The sequence below is a fragment of the Ylistrum balloti genome, unplaced genomic scaffold, assembly GCF_031769215.1.
Source record: "Ylistrum balloti isolate Yb309-2 unplaced genomic scaffold, AGI_CSIRO_Ybal_v1 Utg370120, whole genome shotgun sequence".
NCBI lineage: Eukaryota > Metazoa > Mollusca > Bivalvia > Pectinida > Pectinidae > Ylistrum > Ylistrum balloti.
This window is the reverse complement of record NW_026782137.1, coordinates 414,571-437,754: the sequence shown is the minus strand read 5'-3', so window position 1 is coordinate 437,754 and position 23,184 is coordinate 414,571. Positions and strand designations below refer to the sequence as shown.

At 34.5% G+C, this 23,184-nt stretch overlaps 2 protein-coding genes across 3 annotated transcripts; one reads left to right on the top strand and one right to left on the bottom strand.

Moving 5' to 3' along the window:
* Window positions 1-636: 636 nt before the first annotated feature.
* Window positions 637-8,216, top strand: LOC132550341 (uncharacterized protein C6orf62 homolog). The gene is made up of 7 exons (XM_060214388.1): window positions 637-1,403; window positions 2,062-2,148; window positions 3,215-3,304; window positions 3,710-3,832; window positions 4,534-4,668; window positions 5,109-5,168; window positions 5,585-8,216. Exons 1-7 carry the CDS (start codon window positions 1,200-1,202, stop codon window positions 5,669-5,671), a joined length of 786 nt encoding a protein of 261 aa, XP_060070371.1. The 5' UTR covers window positions 637-1,199; the 3' UTR covers window positions 5,672-8,216.
* Window positions 8,217-8,993: 777 nt separating this feature from the next.
* Window positions 8,994-23,069, bottom strand: LOC132550350 (uncharacterized). 2 transcript variants are annotated; one of them, XM_060214400.1, is made up of 19 exons: window positions 22,923-23,069; window positions 22,199-22,336; window positions 21,902-21,994; window positions 21,249-21,459; window positions 20,850-20,958; window positions 20,201-20,363; window positions 19,577-19,682; window positions 19,044-19,161; window positions 18,557-18,695; window positions 18,041-18,133; window positions 17,698-17,809; window positions 17,189-17,253; window positions 16,740-16,908; window positions 16,201-16,343; window positions 15,498-15,575; window positions 14,711-14,811; window positions 13,651-13,798; window positions 11,742-11,800; window positions 8,994-11,154 (listed from the first exon to the last, which is right to left on the bottom strand). In XM_060214400.1, exons 1-19 carry the CDS (start codon window positions 22,980-22,982, stop codon window positions 10,992-10,994), a joined length of 2,268 nt encoding a protein of 755 aa, XP_060070383.1. In that variant the 5' UTR covers window positions 22,983-23,069; the 3' UTR covers window positions 8,994-10,991. The 2 variants fall into 2 exon arrangements, with proteins under 2 accessions (XP_060070383.1, XP_060070384.1); XM_060214401.1 differs by lacking the exon at window positions 13,651-13,798 and having other exon boundaries at window positions 11,062-11,154.
* Between the last annotated feature and the right edge of the window lie 115 nt (window positions 23,070-23,184).

Here is a 23,184-nt window from a genome sequence, read left to right as displayed (position 1 = left end):
TTACAGTCTCATAACATTTCTGCGTGGCAATCTGGTATTGTCAATTTGCATGTTATTGTCAACAGTTAATGTATTTCCTCTTTTGGGAACCAGTGCCTGAGCATTTATTGCACGGATTTGTGTAAGTGCATTTCTCACTTCATAAACAGAGGGGTTATTGTTGGCTCCTCCTTTGTGCCTGTGGTGACTAAAATGTTCCTCAAGAGGATCTTGATTAAAAGCATGAGTCAACACAAAACTTGCTCCGAGGTTCAGGATATATTTTACACATTCTGTGATTGATCTAACTGATGTTTCAAGGCCAGTAACAGTCTGATGACTCAGTAACATGCTAGCTTTCTCCGAAGTGGTCAGATTTGGTCTTCCATTCACATTGTTTTTCCACTGGTTCAGGTAGCCCAAGAAGTCATTTTTCAGCCAGTCCAATCTTTCATCTTGAGGATTTTCATATGGAATATATATATATGGTGTATATAAGTCCGTGGTAGTACTATTATGTTCAAAATCGTTCACAAATTTTGGTCGTTGAAAGTCTTCAATGAAATAATCCCAGACTCGCATTATTTTTTTATTGGAACTCTTGCGTGTTTGAGGTAAGAAATGTGACTGAAAATCATATCGCCATTTTGGAGTCTGTGCAACAGATGCATCTGAAAGCTGCTGCCTGTATTTGGTGCTTTCACTGCAGTGCTGTGCAAAAGGAGAATCAAAATGGCTTCGCCAATCATCCTATTGACTCATGATGGACACTCAAAGCTATTTGCTTCTCTGTCTTCTGTATACACATAACGAATCGCGATGCCACTTTGAACGCCCGATATGGATGTGACAGCTGCCACTTGTCGAGAATAATTCGCATACTTCCTTGTATGATAGCAAATACAGCCCCGGAGGCTTCTTGGGAAAGATTGTAGTTTTGAAATAATGTAGTTATTCAATATCATCGAGACCCAGATAGATATGTCAATTTCTTGGGTGATATGATAATGCAAACTATCGCCAAAAATTTTGAAATATGGTGATTTGTAAGGTGGTAATGTTTAGAATGACTTGCTAGTCAAATGCAAAGATGTGGTCGATAATTTCATGTAAATTAATACTCAATAATTAAGAGAGCCTATTTTGAACCAGATGTTAATGTTAAAACGTATTTAGAAAGTGACCAAATGGCATAAAAAACTCTTGTACTGGATCGGTGTATGTTCATGATCATTATCAAAGAAAAAGTGAATCAGATAGAACTCAATTTAAAATCTAACAACACTTATTTCAAAATGGGCGATCCACACAACAGGAAAAACCTAGCTGTTAGCCGTTTGCGGCATCAACTGAGAAAGAAGAGGGAATCTTTGGCAGATCATTTTGAATTCAAGATGTATATTGCCTTTCACTTCAAGGAAAAGGTGATTGTAGTTTTGCAGTAGTTTTCCCAAAAATGTGCATACAGACTGACAGAAAATGATTGGCTTTGGAAAATTTATTGCCAGTCTTGTTATATCAAGCTCCCAATTTTTGCCAATAGCACATACATCAGGTTGGAAACTCCCTTGATTAGGGACCTATATGTGGAGCAGGCACAGGCCACAGGTTTTTCTTTGAGAGCCCTGGCTTTTCTCCACCACATAAGCATAAGAGCACATAAGCTTCACAGTAATCTCTGAGTGTAGTCATACATACAACACACTAATTTGGATTGGATTGATCTATGAAAAATTTATTCACATACAAAGTATTACAAATGTCTTATCAGAAATTGACATAAACAACTGTACTGTATTTAATTAGGTATTAGGATTTGTTTTAGATTGATATTCACAGTTAGTTAGCTGCTAACAGGTATAAGCAATTGCAATGTATCTATATAACAAAATTAAATTGAAAAAATAAAGTTCTCACAGTAAAGAATATGTTATTTAGAAGATTTGTTTTGTTTTTGCTTCTCATTGATTTAAGTTAATTGCATTATGTATTGCAGTTAAGTTGGAAAATAAGTTGTGTTTTGTTATACTCTTTCACTTTGTTGTTATTAATTTGTAATATCTCTCTTTCCTTCTTCCACAGAAAAAGAACTGTGCCTTGTTTGAAGTAGCTGAAGTGGTACCAGTTATGACAAATAACTATGAAGATAGTATTCTCAAAGGAGTGAAGGTATGGCAGTGGTTCACTGTTGTAAAGTTCTACACCAGTGTATTAAGATCTACATTTATATATCGAAAAATGTACAGCAGATGCATACCAAATTTAATATCCCTGCAAAGCCTGTTTTTGGGGTATTTTTAATTTGGCTGCATCTGCTGTACAAGGTTGTTTTCCAGACCATTGCTCAGAAACTGTTCAAGATAATTACTCGAAACTTTGTACAGGTATCATGCTAGTGATGTAATGGCGCCATTTGCTATGGAGAAGTTCTCTATTTAGATACTTTTTCTGTTATCATGCTAACATGAAGGTGGAATCACAAATTTCTGGGCCAGTGCTCTGAAATCATTTCAGACAATTACTCAGAAACTTTGTACAATTATTAAACGAGTACTATAGTGATGCCTTTTGATATAGGAAAGTTCTACATTTAATGACTTCTTACTTTTTTTATTATCATGACAACAGGCCAAATCACAAAATTTTTATATGCTAGTGATGCCAAACCATACATCAATAAAAGATGATCTACATGGAAATATCAGTAACAGTGGTGGGATAGAGTTATATTCCTGTAACTATGATATTAAATATATATATTATGATTCTGTGTCTTTTAAACAGCATGGCGCAGTGTATAATGTCACACTCTGTGTTTTCTTGTTTTTAGCATGAGACAAAGTCAAGTGTCAAAACAAAAAAAAATCAATCTAATCTCCAGTAGTTGCTGATAGATTCTGGTCAAGTTGTAGGTGGAAATAAAGGGAAAGGCTTTAAATGTTTATTCTGTTTGGATTATCTATAACAGTTGTCATTTATAAGGATTCTTGTGTATATGATGTCCATAGTCCATACCTGAAATTCAGCACATCTTTTTGCGGAGTTGCAAAGATAAATGATCAATAAAACAATGAACATTTTGAGGGGTATGCCTCTAAGTGGAGAAGCATTAAAGTGGCATATTAAAGTAATTATTGTAGTTAATCTAATGGATTAAAAATTTGCCAAGTCATATTTCTTACATTCTGACTTTCATTATATTCACATATATACCAAGTGTAAAAATTCTTTTTAGGAAGAAGCCTACACATATGAGAGTTCCAAAGAGCTTTTAGAGAAAGATGTTGTACAATTACATGCACCAAGGTGGCAGTCCATGAGAAGGGTAAAGTTTTGTTTTGGTGGTAATTTTTATGTAAAACAGGTCAAGTTTTTAGTTAAAATGATAAAATTTCACATTGTGAAGGATAGGTATAACCATTTTGTGAGTTCAAAGATTTTATAGTTGCAACACCTCAAAATGCATCACAAGACTATTGAACACCCAACCAGTCACTTTTGCATATAGTGATATTGTGTCATGCTGCTTTTTACAGTTTTACTGGTGACACTATTATGTACTGAAGACTTCAGTTTTTGAAAATATAATATTCTGATTATATTTTGATCTGATTTTTGTAAATGGACACAAAAATAAATAAATACAAAATGTCAACAACATAGTGTAAGTATGATTGAATGATGGTTGTTGTGAGGTCAGAGAATACCTCCACTTGAAACTGAATTTCAGGATGTGCTGGGGTGCACTACAGAGATGGACTTCTTTCTTTGGCCTCGTAGTGACATAGACAAGATAGAATGTATGCTGTTCTCCAAATGGAAAGGAGATGAAAGTCCCTTCAAACCTATCCAGGTAATACTGCTATTTCTGACAAATGATAACTGTAAATAGAAAACCTTACAGCACTTAAATTAGAAACCTACCTTGATATGATTATTTCTTTTGTAAAAAATATCATGAATAGGTGATACAGTGAATGCACAGGAGCTACAATATTGATGTAAATGGTAATCCATTCCAGTGGTTATTATTATTAATTCAGGATGATTCTAAGATTGAAATAAAAATAACATTCTCCAGGCTTTAATTGATCTTACCTTTTCAAATGAATCACAAAAATATCTTCTGAACTTTCATGGTTGCTTCAGAAGTCATAGTGGAAGTTCACAACAGCCTGTTGTATCCTGGGATCATTAGGTCATCTGGTCAAATTCTTGAATAAGAATGGTTTCGTGTAACTTACAAGAAACAATAGGGGACTATAAGAACTTTGTCTGCATGAAAGGGTCTGTAATCATATTTAACAGTACAGACGTCAATGGAGATTTCATTAAGTAAACTATGCATAATGTCAGGCCCTATTTCTGTGTGTATTGTTATTTTACATTTTTTGAAACACATCAGTGAAATACAGGATTATCTGTGTTTTATTTATTTGCAAACTTAAATCAAATGTTTCAATGACAATCTTTATAAATTGCCTTCTGTCGTCTGTTATATCAACAAACTTCGGTTCTAGCTCATGTATGAAATTATTTTTAATTGTTTTACAGGCGGAGTTTAGATTTGACCATGCTGATTATGAGAAACAACTGATGCGACTTCTGACTAAGAAAGAAAGATCTGGCCTCATCATCAATAATCCAGCCCAGTCCATGTTTCTCTTTATTGACAAAAACCAACTTCAGGTGAGAGGAGCTCTTACACTTTTTGTGTAACGAAGAATGAATTTGACTGGATGTCTTTTGCAGATAAAGAGACCTAATCCAGTAGAACTTTTTATTCAGCATGTGGGTTGCATTAATTTGGTATTATGAATCTTTTTGAGTTTTCTGGCCAGAGTTTCATCTGGTTAAAACACCAGGTATTATAGACATTTTCACAAATATGACTAATGTGGCACCATTATTTGATATTACTTGAAAGCACTGTATGTCTTTTTGGCTTCTACTGTCTTCCTCTAATATTGAACCTAAGATGAAAGAATAGTGTTTGTTGATGCAAATTGATACCTTTCATCAAAAGTGAGATGAGAATTATCAAAGTATGTATGTACACAGTTCAAAATAAAGACTGAGTTCTTTGTATCAAATTTACATCAAATTTTACTTTTCTCTTTTTGTGACAGACCAGCAAAAGTAAAGTGATTGTGTTCAAGCTGTCCAGCATCTGTTTGTACCTACCCCAGGTGTGTACAATATCTTCTGTAAGCCTGTAGTTATCACTATATCAAACGTCTGGTAGAACAAAACCTCAGATAACCAGTACTGTCATTCTAGCCTGTATTTCTTATTTAGGATTATTTACACACTGAACTTACCACTTTAATTGTATAGAGTATCTTTCTTGACCAAATGTCCCTTGTTGTGGTTGGTGCAAGTTTTTAAGAAGTCATTACATTACTTATTAGTGATATAAAATTCTGTGGTATCTAACTCCTAAGAACCTGATGTATGAACCTAGCATGTTGAATAAAAAAACATGTGTTTGGATGATTTGTTAAATTCTTCTACCAGCGCACTAGTATGATTTTTTTTGAAGGTAATGTATTATATCTCTTATTAGGCATATCTACTACTGGTGATGTAATCTGTTTTTTATCAGGATCAGCTGACATCCTGGGGACCAGGCACTGCAGAAGAGCTGCTGTCTCCCCTTATGACTGAGCCACAGTCAGAACCGCAAGGGTGATCAGGTCTTGCGTCAGGGTGGAGCTAGTGAATATAGGGCAATTTACATGGTTTAGTCTCTCCAACCCTTCACCAGAAACGATAGCTGCTTTTGTTTTAGGAATAGCATATAAAAACTGCAAAATGTAAATAATTATAGAACACAAATTATGTAGGTATTTGATTGATTTACATTAGTCTTGGTTACAGTTTTATTTCAAAATGCTCCTGTTTGCAGCTGTTTTGTGTGTAATACTATATTCATTCCATTCACAGTTTGCTCATTTTAAATGCCTGCAGTATTCTGTGCAGTGAATGCTTCTAAATCTTGTTTTCAAGGGATAGTGATCTCTTGCAACTGATATTTCCTTTTGCTTTTGTAACAGTTTTTACATTCCTACATTCATTGCCATTTCATAATTGTTCAAATGTGGGAACCTTTGTGTAAAATTTAATTTCATAATCATGTGGTACATTTTTTAACAGTTAAGTTCAGCTTATATAATTTGTTTGTGTTTTTGCTAGCTATGAAATTTATTGCCATATCAGCTGTAATTCTGTTTTTTACTATGCTACAAGCATTTTACTTCAGTTTCTTACAATAAACATAAAAAATTGTTTAAAATGAAAGTGTTGTTAATAATGACACTTTTTGACACTATAATGTGTTAACAGATACTGTATTGAGACATGTTTGTCAAATCCATATTTTCATTTTGCCTAGCCATCACCTCAATATTTCCAATTGCTTTTGTTGTTTTTGTCCAACATTAGTCACCTCTTTTCTTGGTTAATTATCATATAAAGCGAAATCTTCACTGTCAAAGAGATACGAGTCGTGAACTGGAGTTAGGGCATCAGAAAAACAAGCTATTAAAGCTAACTAGATACTGCTGAAAATGGATGCTAGTCACATGTAATGATGTACATTCTCCAGTTGTTATGAAAAGCAAGAAAAAGACATTTAATATTGTCAGTTTTTCGAATTAGGAAGCAATTAATTTTAAGTTTATGTCAGAGGAAATGAAAGTCACTCTCATAGATTTAATATGAAAAAATGAAATATATTGTAATGTTTAATGGTCACAGTTCTTTTGAAACTATTTTTATGAGGAGACCGACATGTAGCTCTTTTGCTGGATATGCTTCACATGAAAAATATTAAAACGACAGCCAAAACAACATGATATTCCTTTTTTGCTAAGTTGAAATATTCTTTGTAAAGGCATGCTTTTCATATTTGGTCTTCTAATTGGAATCCATCATAATAATCATCAACACACGCTGTTTTGTGCTGGAAATAATCTTTTTACCCTCCTACAGTTCCAGCTGGAAAAATTGTCAAATTATACCTGCAACATATGAGTTTTAACAAAGTGGTGTTTCCCATTGAAATTATTTTGAATTTTGGTTTACTGTATGTTTAAAGCTTCCTAGTTATTTGTGATGAAATGTCTTTAGGAATGTATGTGCTTCTCTGAATGTGGTATGGTAGGCATCAGATGTATGAATGTGTTACTGGATGTACAATCAGGATGGTCAATAGTGTAAATATATGTGGTACTGGATCTTGACATTTAGTCAGCAGTATGAATGTGTGTACTGAATGACCTGTGAAATTACACTCAGGTTTGTAAATATGTTTGTTCGACTGGACATTGTGCTGTTCTGACAGCAGTTTGTGTTTTCTAATGGATCGTGTAGATGAAATGGGCTGGGTAAATGTTATATGTTGAGGAATCTTTATCATACTGAAGTGCTATTACTTGTGTGGGATAAATGTTTTTATTTGGAAAAAAAATGATAGAATTACCCTTCATATTTGAAGTGAAGATTATTGTCAGTTTTTTTAGATATCAACATGAGTTCCCATTTCTATAGAAAATGTGCAGAATGCTTTTCTCTATTTGACCTACTAGGACTGTAATTTCTAATTTCTGAAATTTTCCTGAATTGCTGAAATTTGAAATAAAGTAGAATAGACATCATGCATTTACATTTGAACTTGGGATGGTATTTTTAGAATGGTATTCTTTTGTTCTTATATTGGTCATGAATATGTACTGCAATTAAGCATCAGCCTAATGAAAACCTGTGAAAGAATGCTGCATCTTGTAAAGATCAGCATATCATGACCCTAAAATTCAGATATTGGAAGTATATAGTAGGTAACTTCAAAATTTATTTTCTTAAAATATTCTCATGCTTTTGAGCTTGTTGGATAACAAATGGGATTAGTATGTTCGTTTTAATTTCAACGGAAAGCAAAACCCATGGTGTCCCATTTTGATTTAGGATGATCATTTTGTAAAAATCCATTTTTGTTAATTGACAAACTCAAAAGTATAAATATAAAAGTTTCAGCATTGGTCTCTGGGATGGAGCTAGGTATTTATGTTACAAACAGATCTGCATCATTTGGCAAAATTATTTTGGAAAGCTTGAGAGTCAAAACTTTACAAATGAATGTATCTCAGTTTAATTGTACGAAAATGTTATTTGCCGAAGTTAACATGTTGATCTTATGAAATAATTTGAAAAATAAAGATGTTGACTACCAAAACAAATGCACATTTTTGTAGTTATCATTTAGTTTGTGTTTGTGTATTAGTTGATGATTGACATATTTTTGTACAATCATTCTCAAAATTTCCAACCCCAAAACACTTACATTTGGAAATTTGTCAAATTATAAATTTCCAAGATGAATTTGACCCCTGCGATAAATTAATGGGAGTTGGTTGCATAGTGGAGTTGACCTAATTATCACCAAAACTTCACAACTCTGATATATTGATGAGTGTTGAATGTATGGTGGAGTCATTCTTATCACCACTTATCTGATTGTTCATTTTCCAGCTAACATATTTACCTTGTTGGTAGATGTACTTAATTTTTATTGTATAAATGAAACAAACAGTATGTTGACTGAACCACTAGCACTTTACAGACTTTGCCAGCCACAAGCTACAGTTTATTAGATTTAACGCTTCATAAACAGCTTGGATTCATCTTGACATTCTGCACATAATACAGGAGGCCCACTGCATACTATCCAGAGCATGTAGGGTGAAGTGTCTTGTCAAAGACACAAGTATGGGATAGTCTAATCACCAAAGGAAAGAAGTATTGGTGACCTGGATCTAAACTTGAAGACATTAAGCTATATCGTAATTTTTGCATGTCAGTCTCCTTTTTTTAGAAATTGAAGAAAGAAAAACAGCAAAGATGTTATGGTATTGAGATAATTAACTGCTTAAGTGAAGGTTAAAGTAAACAATTGTAATTTTAGCAAAATTGATGATAACTTGTCATACAAAACAAGATTTATTTATTTTCGACACTGTTTTATTGTAAAAATCAACAAATCTATAAATATACACAATTAACCAATGAAACTGCATATTGCGCATCACAATGTACATGTAACAACTCTAAATAGATACATAAATTAATGAATTAATTGTGTTGTAACAAATCATGAAATAATGAATTTCTTAAATTAAACGGACAAATTGAACAGGTGTATCATACCTGCTATACCGCTTACATATTCTCAGACTGACAGCTTTCTTATTCATCGCAAACTTAATGCTGTTTTTACTTGTATTTTACAAATAAACTTGGTTATTGAGAAGAACATGTTTCATAGATTTCAACTCATTTGACTATTGTAACTCATAGATATCACAAGGTCATTCATTTGAACTAACTTGATAGCCTTTCATCCCTGTATGCTACTGATCAATATCTTGATTTTGAGCCTTTTGCTTATTAAAAGAATCTCTTGGAAGACTTGTTTTTATGTTCAGTTCACTTGGCAAATTTGTTTGCCGTCCATCCAAGTGCAAAATAAATCTGAAATGTATGTTACAGTGTACCTGAAATATCTTTACCCCAAGCCTTCTTTGATAATTACAGAGGTTCCTTGATTTTGTTCGCATTTTACTCAAGTGATCTTGAAAGTGGCTTGTGATCATTATCTGAGAAATTCCATATCTCTTCATCCCAACACAATACTGTCAAGATTTCATTCATGACCCTGGACCTTTTGTTAATCAGTATTCAGAGAAATATTTCTTTTATTTTCTTTTTCCTTTTTCACACGTGTGACCCAGGTGAATTTGAAGATGGGTCAAGATCATTCACCCCTAAATATATATACCAAGGTATAAGCTCACCTGCTTTTTAAGCTCTTTGAATAGAGTGCCTTACACACCCCTATTTTTGGAAAAACGGAAGGGCAAACTTCATCAATGGTTGTATATTTTGTTTACATAGAACATTACTGACTAAAGTAGAGACATGTTCATGCATAATGTGAATATATCTACATGGATTTCTAAGAAATATGCAATGAATTCAACAGAAAAATATAAATACATATGTATTCTAATTCCACTATAAGAAGGTAAACGATTGATTTTTGTGAAAGCATCCTTTAGTAGCTAATTTCTGGTAGAAAATGAATCACAAGTTTCATAGGAACATTGATGGGTTATAAGATAACACCAATATTGTCATTTATGAACTAAATTTCAAAATAAAACAATTCAAAAAGAGTTATAAATATAATATATTTGATTGCACTGGAATACAAGTTGGGACGACATAAATATGCATTGACTCCACTGGCAATATTTACTAGTAACACATTCTTATGCTTTCACTGAATCACAATCAATTTCAATTAATCAATCATTTTAGATTTGGAAAATTGGGAACGATTGTCCCATGTAGTGTAATAACTGTAAGGGAAAAAAAAACCTCAGAGTGCATGATTTTGTCATTGAAAAATATTTGGATAATAAAGGAACATACACAAAAATCCCTGATGCTATGTACATAATTGTTGTCCAAATTCTTTATATTACAACTATTTACCTAAGGTCAAGTGTAACAACAGTTTTGATCACACAATACAAGTACATGTACAAATGTATAACAAATGCTGAGAAGTCATGTTGTACCAATGTATTAAACACAAAAGATAAAAGTATGTACCTGGTATTTTGTGATACATCTTGCAAAACAATAGTTACTGTATTTGGAAAAAAAATGAAAAACGTTATTCTCAAGTAGTTAGTACCTATGCACTAGTAAGATCAGAATATACATATATATCTTTTATGTGTCTATTATTACCAACAATTCATACAGAGTTTATTATGAATCATTTGGCATCTCTCCTTTCCTCTATACATGAATTATAAAAATAGTTTATTCCTTTCACAAAAATTTGTGAAGTCGTAGAAATACAACTTCTGGGTATTAATCTGCAATTGTCAGGATAAAAAGTATAACCATGGATCTACCATATGTCCCAGTTCATCCATAGATGTCTAGTCATTGGCTGCTTCAGTGTCCTTGACCTTGTCCAGTAGATAGGGTCGAATTTGTTCAATGTGTACCTGGTCAAGCTCTGTTGCAAATACCTGTTTCACACTACTGGTTCCTGAGCCATCTTTGTTCTGTAGAGGGAATGCTGATGTCACAGAGTCCAAGCTATATAATAAAATGTTTACTTGTCACAACAAAAACGTCAAAATACAAAACAATATGTATTTTTGATAAGAGCAAGTTGTCATCAATTTTACTTATCAACACCACCTATACTAGAGGACATTTAAGCAAGGAGTCCTTTGCTTTCTACAGTACATTTTTAGAACTACAAAAGGTGCATAAGTAACATGTAGAAGTTGAAAGGACAGGTTGCCTAACAAGCCTCTGCTTGTGGGAATTTCCCTTTTGTCAAGTGGCAGTGTCAGGCTGGGTGCTAGCTCAAACTCTGGTTGGGATGGGACAGGGTGTTTTTTTATTACTCTGTCCTATTTCGCATATCATAACTGCATTTATGCAGATTTAAAACAATGCCATGAAAAAAAAAGATTTCCTAGTAGTTTTAGAAATCTGGATCAGACAACCACCTTGATGTTATTAATTCAAAGTGAGTCAGAATTACGTCAACATCTTAGGGGGGCATACTTTTGTCTGTGACCTGATCTTCTGAAACTTCATTTAAATTGACCAATGAAATGCTGTATCACATCTCAAATAAATTAGAGTTAGTGGTTGAAATCTGGACCACTTACCTTTTACATACTGGCATGTTGCTGAAGAGAGCATCTGCATGCTCTGCCAACACCTTCCTCTGTTAGAACATAAAAAAAGGAGTAATACATGTACTGCTATCACTGTTCAGTCCACACAACAGGTTATCATACAACATACTGGTAACTGGTCAGAGACAAATAAATTTAGGTGACAATGACAAGACCAGCTATGAAAACAGAGTGATGCTTTAGGAAACAATAACTGTGTGACCCTAAGGAGGCACACTAATATCACTTAATCCATTAGGTTATCCACAATAACACACTACCTCAAGGACCGCAACAGTTATCTGGGTTCATTCAGTTACTTTTGATCTAGGATTGTTACAGTTTTTTTATAAGGCATTTTGAGAAATTCTCATCCATGATGATTCTGTCATAGGTAATAAAATTCATAACTTTGCAAAAGTTTCTCGCTTGCTTCTACTTAGTGTATTGCAGTCTGAAAAGCTAGGCTTATTCAAATTTCAGACCCTTATGACACATAAGGCTGTTCAAGACATGAAGACTATATACAAAGTTGTGAGCCTCATACTTAAGGCTTCCACTTTCAGCAGACATATTCTATTATTTTTCAGCATAACCCCCCTCCAGTATCTACTGTTAACACTTTTGCCAACGATGTTTAAGGGCCTCGATGCCACTATTAAAGACGTCCTTTTCTTGACGGTTCAGAAAGTTCTCCACTGCATGCATGATGTCATCATCTGACCAAAAGTGGGAACTGGAAATGTCCTTTTTCAATTTTGGAAATAGATGAAAGTCTGATGGAGCAAATTCAGGCGAATAAGGTGGGATGCTCAGTCAGTTCAAAGCCATAATTGTTAATGACAGTCATGGCAATGACAGACTGATGAATAGAGGCAATGTCCTGGTGGAACAACACACCTTTACTTAATTTTCCGTGGCACTTCCGTTTAATATTTTCTCTCAACTGCCTAAGAAGTGGTACATAATTTGTGTCACTGACTGTTTGTCCCTTTTTGCAGATAGTATACCATCAGAATACCGTCAGCATCACAAAAGCCAAGGCCATAACCTTTCCAACTGATGGAACAGTCTTTGCCTTATTTATTCTTTGGCTGCTGGGGTGAAATGATTGACCTATGTTTCATCCATAGTCACAAACCTCTGCAGAAAGTTAGTAAGATCTGCCTCTTAAAAGTTCAGATTAGCACCTGACAAAGTCTGCATGGTGTGCTTCTGATCAACTGTCAGATGTCTTGGTTCCCAACTGGCTCAGAGTTTTATTGCAAGATCTTCCATAAGAATGGAATGTACTCTTTCCTGTGTAATCCCAACTGTACAGGCTATATATCTCTCTGTCCATCACCTGTCAGCCTGAACAATATTAAGAACTTTATTGACGATTTCTAGTGTTGCAACAATGACAGGCCTTCCAAGACAGGTGTCATCCCCATTTTGCCTGCCACACTTAAATTCCATCACCAACATTTTCACTGTAGCATATGAAGGAGCATAATTCCCTAGTGTTGCTACCTTATTGTATGGATATCCATAAGTGCTACACCTTTCTTATGCAAATATTGAATCACTGCTCTTTCAGCAATTTTGTCCATTTTTGCGAAAGTCATTTGCCTTGTTTACTTTGAGTGCTATCTCTTCGACACAAACTGACCAAATGACACCAGTCTTTGGGTACACAGCCTTAACTAGTCAGGGAAAAGTAGAGCTGCAAAAGGACATCCCTGATTAACTTCATCAATACAAGGCTCACAACTTATCAATCAGCCTTTGTACCTTGATTTTGGTACATAATTGTCTCCAGGACTTGCACAATAGATAACAACATACTTAAGGTGGACACATAACTTCACTGAAGACTAGTTCTTAGATCACCTGAGAACATATCAACTTAAGTACCAACCTGTGTCATACAAAGGAGGACTGTATGGAATAACTTGACATGAAGAGCAGGGTTGTCTGTGTACTTGGGGAGTAGATCAACAGCATCTCTCCAGCATTCCTGGTTCATGTATGTCTGCATTGCCTTCATTTCACACCCATCTTGTTCACTATAAAGAGTTTTATACAGTTTTCATTATACAGTTGCCATACTAAGTGTTAATTCTCTCCAACACTGATCTGACTGCAGGTGATGTGGCAGTTTCACTTCCACCCAGCTGTAGACCAGAACATCTTACTTGCCCATCCATGAGAAGAAAGGTGTTGCCTCTTAACTTATCTGGCCAATCAGGTGGATGTAGCATTCTGACTGGCCAGTAGGATTTATAGACAGGTAGGTATAGTATCTTGAATTAACTGCGTGTTAAATGTTGTAGACAGGATTATAGGTGTTGTATCATGAATTACCTGGCCAGTGTGATTTATAGACAAGAAGGCACTGCATATTGACTTACCTAGCTGGCAGGATCTGAACAGCCAATGTAAGAAGATGTCCTAACTTATCTGTCCAGTAGGTGGTAAACCAGGCAGAGGTTGTATATTCACTTACCTGGACAGAAAGAGTTGAACTAGACAGGTTTGTACACTCACTTAACTGGCCAATAGGAGTTGAACTAGACAGGGTTTGTATATTCACTTACCTGGACAGAAAGAGTTGAACTAGACAGGTTTGTACACTCACTTAACTGGCCAGTGGGAGTGGAACTAGACAGGGTTTGTATACTCTATTACCTAGACAGAAGGAGTTGAACAAGACAGGGTTTGTATACTCACTAACATGGTCAATAGGAGTTGAACTAGAAAGGGGTTGTATTCTCACTTACCTTGCCAGTATGAGTTGATCCAAGCAGGGTTTGTATCCTTACTTACATGTACCTTATTCATTGCATCTTGATTCACCTGACTTGTATGATCTGAGCATAAGCAGGAAAGATACCTTGATTTACCTGTCCAGTAGGATAACCTCAGCTGATGAGGCATCCTTCTTTAACTGACCTGCTTGTTATGGCATTCTGACTTACCTAGCCAGAAGGAGTTGGACATAGGCAGTGGTAGCATCCAGGACACACTGTGACTTAGCCAGGTCCGGTAGACACATGATGGCACGGTCATAGAACTGAAGCTGTAAGAGAAGTCACACACATATCATGTCAACAACCATGCTTATATCAAACTGATATGGCTACAGTCATAACCTTTCCTCAGAGAATATCTAGTACATGAATCTGAATCAGCTGTGTGAGCAGTAGTACTGCCTGTGTTATGGGACAAGTAATGTTATTTAAAGACAACATGCTACCTTATCTTCTATACTGACACTGATCTATGAACAAATTTTTTGTTGAAGTAACAAATTTAACATTATAGCATCCTCGATACTCCAGGGGTTTTGATCACTTTTGCTCTTTGCACCCCTGGAACATTTCTTTGCAATTTAAGTCTCAAGTTTAGTAATTTGATTGGTCGAAAGTGGGATTCCGGAGCAAAAAACTGACCAATCACAGACTGATATGCTCCTTTGAAGATTACAAAAGAAGGACACCCAACTTCAAAGCAAGTACAATATTCTGCTATGCAACTTTTTGTTTGGCGTACATCAAGGACCAGACTAGTCTTCTTGTCTTATTTCTTATCCAAAAGGTGTCACACATGGAACACTCACTTTAGCTATGAGCATTGAGGATGATATTCTTGTACAGTTACATACTGAATGAGTATTTGCCTAGCCCAATACAATGTATGAAAATGAAGAATTCCGAGCAAACAACACTCAAGCAAACAATGAATATGATGAACTATGCCACTTACTGCTTGCCTCCTCCTGATGAAGGCCGATACACCGACTCGCTGGTCATTGATCAGTTGGGCAATCTTCACAAAGTTTACCTGAATAAAAATAGCAATTATCAGTGTAAATCTGACTGAAAAGATAAATATAAGTATTCAATATTCATCAAAACTTTAGTCATACTACAGATGAAATTTGCAGTACAGCATTGTTGGCAATAAACTGATCCACAGAAATAACAGACATCATTACTTATTTCAATGCCTCTGCTAGGAATCGAACCCGGGACCCCTGGCTTACTAGTCCGATGCTCAATCGATCGAGCTAAAGAGAAGTTCTCCCTAGCCGAGTGGTATATTGCGGCTAGTATTTTTACCAGGGTTACAAGATGCAAGTGTAATAATGAACTATGATATTAAACACTTATGCAATATTGAGAATATACTTGTGACCAAAACTGTGAAATATGTGATTGTTATAATTGGTTGAAAATAACTTCTCACTCATGTCTAGTCAATTTAGTGACTTTCCAACAAATACACAAATTACAATACACAGTAAAAATAAGGCTTCAGATGAAATTATTTTTTAATTACTAACTAAAAAATTTACAAGGTTTGATGTCACTAAATCAAAGTGTCTCATCAATTTGTGTATAAACAGGAGACAACACTTTTGAAATATTTGTTTAGAAAGAAAAGCAACAACAAAAGAGGATCTCACCAATCTTGATGGCTGGACAATGAAGAGCAGCCGACAGATGTGCTCAAACATGGGCACAGCAACTTTAGTACTAACAGGACTGACAACACTATCCTTGGCTAGGATACACTGCCAGCGCTGTAACTGGGCAGAACTGATGTCTTCTGTAGAATATACACAGCAGAATAAGGTATTACCCAACTAATAATTCTACTTCTGTACAATACATGTTTTGCAAAGGACAGTCAATCAAAAACTCCATACAATTGAGAAAATCCAGTTACAGATAATAATAAAGGATGTTTTTCTCTAAACATATATGTTTGTATGAAGAATTTATAACTTCACTAAGTCTAACTTACATTTATAGTATATATGTCAAAATTCCATAATCTCAAAACAAATACCTGCATTACCATACACTGTGTATATGACTTTTTATATAATGTTAATGCTTTTAGGAAACTTCAAAATCTTAATACAAATGAAGGTAATTGAGGCTAAATGTTATTATAGTAGTTCTGTTTTAATGGTCACATTTGGGGGAAAACTATGAATACCTGTGTCAAAATCCAGTTGCTTCATGAGAATGGCCAATACCTCTTGTGGGTACTTATCAGCCAGAAGGAGTAGCCATGCTTGTCTGCCGGACATGGAAATACTTGTTTCTGGACAAAGAACCCTTAGGACTTCTTCTTCAATATCACCTGGACACACACTGGGTAACACCTAGACAAGTACACCAGAATATCTTAAACACAAACATTGTTAATTCATTCAGCGTGAAAAAATATAATGGCAAATATTACATTCCATCATGCAATATCTTTGTGTTGCCCCTGAACAACTCCAAAGCAAAAAGGTATCATAGTGAGCATTATATGAAATCTCAAAATAATTCAATGTTGTAACCAAATATTTATATTTCACACTTTTTTCAAACATAGAATTAATCAATGGATATGTTGATTTTGTTTTAGATGATTCAATTAATTTCACATATGCATACCAATGTTCCATTTAGTATTTCCTGTTGGAATTTTTCTAGGCTCCAATACTCCTTCAAATATGGATCTGAAAAATACAAGCATGTTGATTATACTGTCATTGCATACTCACTAAACATTGTAAATCTTTATACTGTAAACATGCATTATCACAACAATAAAATTATTCTATAGTTCTTCATATTAAAAAGCACGAGAGAATTTTTTCAACTTTTGTGTTTAGTCAATAGAATGCACATGATACAACAATAAATATATGTGAAACATACACATATACATCGATAGATACACTGGGTACCTAACATCATTGATCAAATGATAGAAAATTATTTCAATGAAATATATACATATATAATTTACACAGAGTAAAAGTACATGTACAACCTACCAATATCTTGCCATTTTAATGACTTCATGAAAAGTTGAAAGTTAAACTGATTTATATATTGATATATTGTCAATACATTTGAAGATCTAGTTTGTCATCCTTTCGATCATGTAAACGTATTACTTAGAGTCTCTGCCAGCTGAGTACTGGGTGGACGGTCGCCCTCTGTTTCCCAAGCCTGGCCAAGCTTGGCGATTCTGTCATAAACAGGAATACCACAGTTCTGTGTCTTTAGCTAAAACATGTGTCAGAAATTCTCAATAAATTTCTGAATCAACAATCAACATTTTTCATGTCACTTGATAAGCAGCAGAGGTCATTCTTTGTTAGCAACTGTTATATTCATAGTTTAAATATATTTCAAATACATGTACCCAGTTTGAATATGAATGATAAAAAAAATCTCAATTGTTTCTCTATTTTCTAAATTGTTGAAGAGACCATATGTACATCTGTATTTACCTACCTGTTCTAGATAACCCAGTTCAACTGCCTTTGTCTGAAAGTTGTTTAAACCAAACATATCTTTTATTTTTTCTTCGGTGTGCTCCTTTGTTCTCTGTTCAAAATCAAAATTAAAAATCACAATAAAAACTTGCACATTATTATCTATTTCTATAGATGATAAACAAGTGCTGAATAGAAAGGCAAAAAGTCCAGCATCATGCTTACATTCTTAAAGTAAATATCCATCTTTCCTAAATTAAGACACTTAATGTACTGCAATGATTGTCCTTTTTTATTTTGTGTGAATATTTTGTTTCATAGTTGATTCTTGCAAACACTAAAATGGCAAAACAGTCTGAAAGGAAAATTTAAAAAAAAAAATGAAAACAGTTGCCTAACTTTTACAACTGGCTTTACAGATATATTTCAGAATTTGTAGGAGGAGAATCACAAGTACCAAACTACTATCAGACAAACAGAGAAGGGATGGACTATTCCTCTGAATTAAATAGCATGTTCTGTACACAACACTCACTTGGATTACATAAATGTTATTCTGAGTGAAAAACGACATCCACATTGTTCCTGGACTTGAATGACAGATATCAACAATCTCTGAGGTGTCTGGACAAGCAAGGGTGTCCACTAGCTGCCCAGTGTCAAGGTCAAACAACCTGTACAAAAGAATCTTTCGTCACTTTCAATTTTTTATCATATACATGTAACACAAACACATTACTGGCACCTGATTTATGAGGTTTTTTTCTTCTCATGTCTCATGAACATACATGTATCTTACATGTATCTTACTGTTGGTAAATGAAATACATGAATCAATTTCTACCGTTACCATCTTAGAGAGGATAAAGGATCTATTTATACCCACTGACTTTGAGTCAAATTTGAATGCGAGCAAACTGCAAGAAAAGCACAATTACATAAGCAATGAGATTAACATTTAAATCAGCAATGAGAAGTGAGTGATAATACTATGTACACAACCTAATCCATGTGGTACTTACAATACCTGTGATTTACACACTGCAACCAGAGCACCTTGGAATGTCATCCATTTGATAACTTTGTCCATTTCTTTGACGTCTTTATAATGAAGCTTCTGGCAGCTTTTCTGAAGACATGCTGCATTTGTGGTAAAACATACACATAAGTTTTAACATATTCAGCTTAACAGTTTTCTACATAATCACTCAATCTTAATTTGTTCCATAGGGTAAATCCTTAAGAATTGTTATAGTGGACTTAGTTTTGTTTTGAGGACATCAGATTGTCTGGTTTAACTCCTAAATATTGTTCATAGAACATTATGAAACTTCATGACTTATTCCAAACGGAAGAGGAGTTTATGTATCTAAGAGATGTTGCAAATATGCATATTAAATAGATATTAATTGTTTGGAGAATCAAATAAAACACAAATTAGAAAAACAAGCATTCACAAAATCAGCATGGTAAATCTACATGATAGGAACCTATGTCAACATTAATAACAACACTGCTTGATTTAGCATTTGGATGAATTTCATATAGAACTTACATTTTGTATCTGAGATGGTTCTGACATGCATTTCACCCTCTATCACACTGACCTCCATTGTTTGGGGGTCATAGGTCACACCTGTCATTCTATTTTCTGGTTTCAGCTACAAAATTAAAAGTTGATTTTACAGCATAAATTACACCACGTAAAAGTCTGATACAGCAATGATGAGAAGTCTCCCACAAATGTTAATTTAATCTTGACACTAGAAAATGTCTGTATGACATGAGATCTTAAGATATGATATTGATTCTGAATGGGAAAAGACAAAACGTACCTGGGTAACACTAAATGCCTGTCCTACCCTACACCATGAAATCGCAAAAACATAAAAGAAACTGAGTGACCATTAACCTATAATTAACACTGACTTATAGCCACCAAAATTTAATAAAGGTATAGGGTTAACAATACCTGGTATAACTTATATATATGAGTGGTCACGGCTGTGACTAACCACCATAGAGACCAATGGAGGTTTAAATCTTAACTGATGTCCCTTGAGATCTTATCAGGTGTAGAGCCTGAGGTGTGATGCTATAGCATAGTTGGACACGGAGACAAAGATATATCTCTGATTAAAAGACAGTCTGAATTCCTGTTTAAATTAAGAATACTTACTCGTACTGTGTAACCAACAAGCTTGAATGCCAGACTCCGAAACTCTATTGGTTGGCGTGTCCCAAACTCTGACAGCTCTACTTGGTGACAACCTACATGTATCACAACTTTGCTCACTACTGGCAGCCATAGTATCACCATAGAGACCAATGGAGGTTTCAACCTAGAAAATAGTAGGTAAAGTAGCATTAAACCAAAATGAAAACTTTTGATCACTATCATTACTGACTTACATGTATATCAATGGGGCACATATGAATAACTTATACAACAACTGCTCATATTTTTAGAATGTGAACTTTTTATCCTTCATCAGTGTTTGCCTGGATGGCTGAATTCCCTTTCATTAGTAATGTTACATAGCAGAAACATGGTCAAAATCATATATTTACCTGTGACACATTATCAATTAATATTTCAACTGATACATTGAGAATTTAAATAAATGATTTTAAGAAAATCATTCATTTGTTTATTAATCTTTATTGAAGGTAATTTGAATATTTGTGTTACATGTACTAGTCCTTAATAATACATCCGGTAAAAGGAAATTTAAGGCTCAAATAATTAAGGAAAACTTTTTCATACAATTGTCATCTAATTCACATCTATACATAGGGTTTTAACAAGTTACTTTTCCAGAACATACTTGATGACAATGGCAACACCAAATGAGACAGGATAGAGAATTGCTGAGGGACAGTTCTGTAAAACCACTTGGGTACTGTTGTAATCTTTGGCACCAAGTTTATCTTCATCTATACAAGGAAAATAAAAACCTAGTTAAACAGCCACCAGAGTAATCCACAATAAAAGTATTTCTAACTTCATATTTATACATTTGTTAAAATCTTTTTTATATCTTTACAAACATTTCATTTGCTCTTTTTCTTTACAGGGGAAATAGCATTGAATTCTACAGGAACCATAAAATCACATCTACATTAACAGTGTATATACAGATGCTTAATCACAATAATTTTAACAACTATTGAAGAATACATGTAATAATATTGATATGACCTCAAAATTCTCTCAGTTAACCCACCTACATCTACCTGTCGTTTACAAACAGAGTAATTAGAAACATTGGATAAGTTCGGTCGTCGCTCACACCAGTAGAGAGTTTCTTGTGCAGAGTGAAGACAAATGCAGGTGACCTCAGACCTATTCACATTGCAAAGGTCAAACCTCTTCACTAACATCCATGTCAGGTCACCACGAAATTTCCAACACTGGACGTGGCCATTCCTCTGAACCTTAAACAGTTCAATATCATGTACAGATAAACAATAGGACTTTACATAATGACTGTATGCACATAGACTTGCAGTTAAAAATAGTTTAGCTGCGATTGGGATTGAGATCACCTGTGATACTCATAGAATATATTGTAGCTAGATGAAGACAAAGGCCAGCTCTGTTACTTACTATATGGACTAATCTGTAGTTGGATGAAATGATTAGCCCTGATACTCACCAAATGGGGCTATATATAAGATTGTAGTTTGATGAAGGTCAGGATCAACTCTATTACTCATCACATTGACTTGACTGTAGCTTGATGAAGATCAAGATCAGCCCTGATATTCACCCCATGGATTTGACTGTAGTTTAATGAATTTTAAGGTCACTTCTGATACTCACCACTTGTGACTTGACTGTAGTTTGATTTAAGTCAGTATTAGCCCTGATACTCACCACAAGGACTAAACTGTAATTTGATGAAGATACCAGAATATCTAATACAGGGTGGTCAAGGTCAGCCAAGTCCAGACATCCTCGGTTTTCCTCCTGCATAAGTCATTAAACCCAGTAGAAAATACATATTATACATTGTATTTTGATTTATATAGGACTATGCTAAAATGGATTATGTAGGGTAGATAAAAGACTGAAAATATGAAGACAATTAACTCTAAACATCTTTAGTTTAGTTTACTTATTAACACCTATACAGTACAATAGAAATTTAAAACACAACAACATCCAACTTACATGTGTTTTATTGGTCGGCTTTGTATCAAAAGTGTAAAGATGTGTTCCTCCATTGATGGTTATATACACATGTCCAGGAGATAGCCATACCCTGTCAATAGGGCCAGACTTGGCATCACACACTAGGTCCTCAAACAACTGGAAAAACAGAAAAAGTAGGGTAAGCCTTTATCTAAATTGAGTTTATAAGGTGTTGTTAATATAATTTAATCAAGCTGATTTTGATTAAAAATCATTGTTCTACCTAGACTCCAACCAAGTCTTAAACAAGAGAACCACAGTAACCGTATAGGATGATGGAGATAGACGGCTATGAAATAAACATTTATTGTTGGATTCAATTTTCAGTCTCATTGATAACCTAATGATTTTATTTAATTTCAAGAAAATTGTAGCATCAATTAATCACGTGCACTTGTTCAAATATTTTTGTGCATTATGGTATCTTGATGACTGAACCTATATCTGTATATATGTTTTAAGACTTTCAGGTGGTGGGGGTGTCTCAATCTTATGTCCGAGGTTCATCAGCTGTTGCAAAGACGTCTGATTTATTTTACTCAGAAATTATTTTCTCGATTGATAAGACCTTTGTAAATAATGACATGTATCTATGTAGGCCTACAAACTTCGATGACAACAAAGCACGTGATAAAGACACCAGTAAAACCATGGAATATTTGTAGAACTGGGGCTACTTTCTCTTTGAGATTTGCATGTTTACCTGCCAGCGACATAAAGGAAGATTAGTCGACAGTGGCCGCGAAGAAAACTTGATACTCATTAAATTCGTCGAATGGTATTCTCTTTGTAGCGCACGTAAGTAATCTGTTGATAAAGCATACCCCAATTTGTTAACGGCAGACTAGAACTTATTTCTATTTTTGTTATATCTTTTCCGCCTCCGTCGAGGAAGTAATTTTAGAGTAGCTTCCCCTTTAATAACTCTTCATTTAAAGTCACGTTGATCTTCCGGTATTGCAGAA

What these genes read in the sequence shown, in the direction of transcription:
- LOC132550350 (XM_060214400.1), bottom strand. Translation starts at nt 22,982, where the DNA reads ATGAGTATCAAGTTTTCTTCGCGGCCACTGTCGACTAATCTTCCTTTA. An exon ending in ATAACATTTATGTAATCCAA is followed by an intron (nt 18,134 to 18,556) that starts GTGAGTGTTGTG and finishes GATTTTGAACAG; the next exon opens with AGAACAAAGGAGCACACCGA. An exon ending in AAATACTAAATGGAACATTG is followed by an intron (nt 16,909 to 17,188) that starts GTATGCATATGT and finishes GTACTTGTCTAG; the next exon opens with GTGTTACCCAGTGTGTGTCC.
- LOC132550341 (XM_060214388.1), top strand. Translation starts at nt 1,200, where the DNA reads ATGTTCATGATCATTATCAAAGAAAAAGTGAATCAGATAGAACTCAAT. An exon ending in GTATTCTCAAAGGAGTGAAG is followed by an intron (nt 2,149 to 3,214) that starts GTATGGCAGTGG and finishes AATTCTTTTTAG; the next exon opens with GAAGAAGCCTACACATATGA. An exon ending in TCTGTTTGTACCTACCCCAG is followed by an intron (nt 5,169 to 5,584) that starts GTGTGTACAATA and finishes GTTTTTTATCAG; the next exon opens with GATCAGCTGACATCCTGGGG.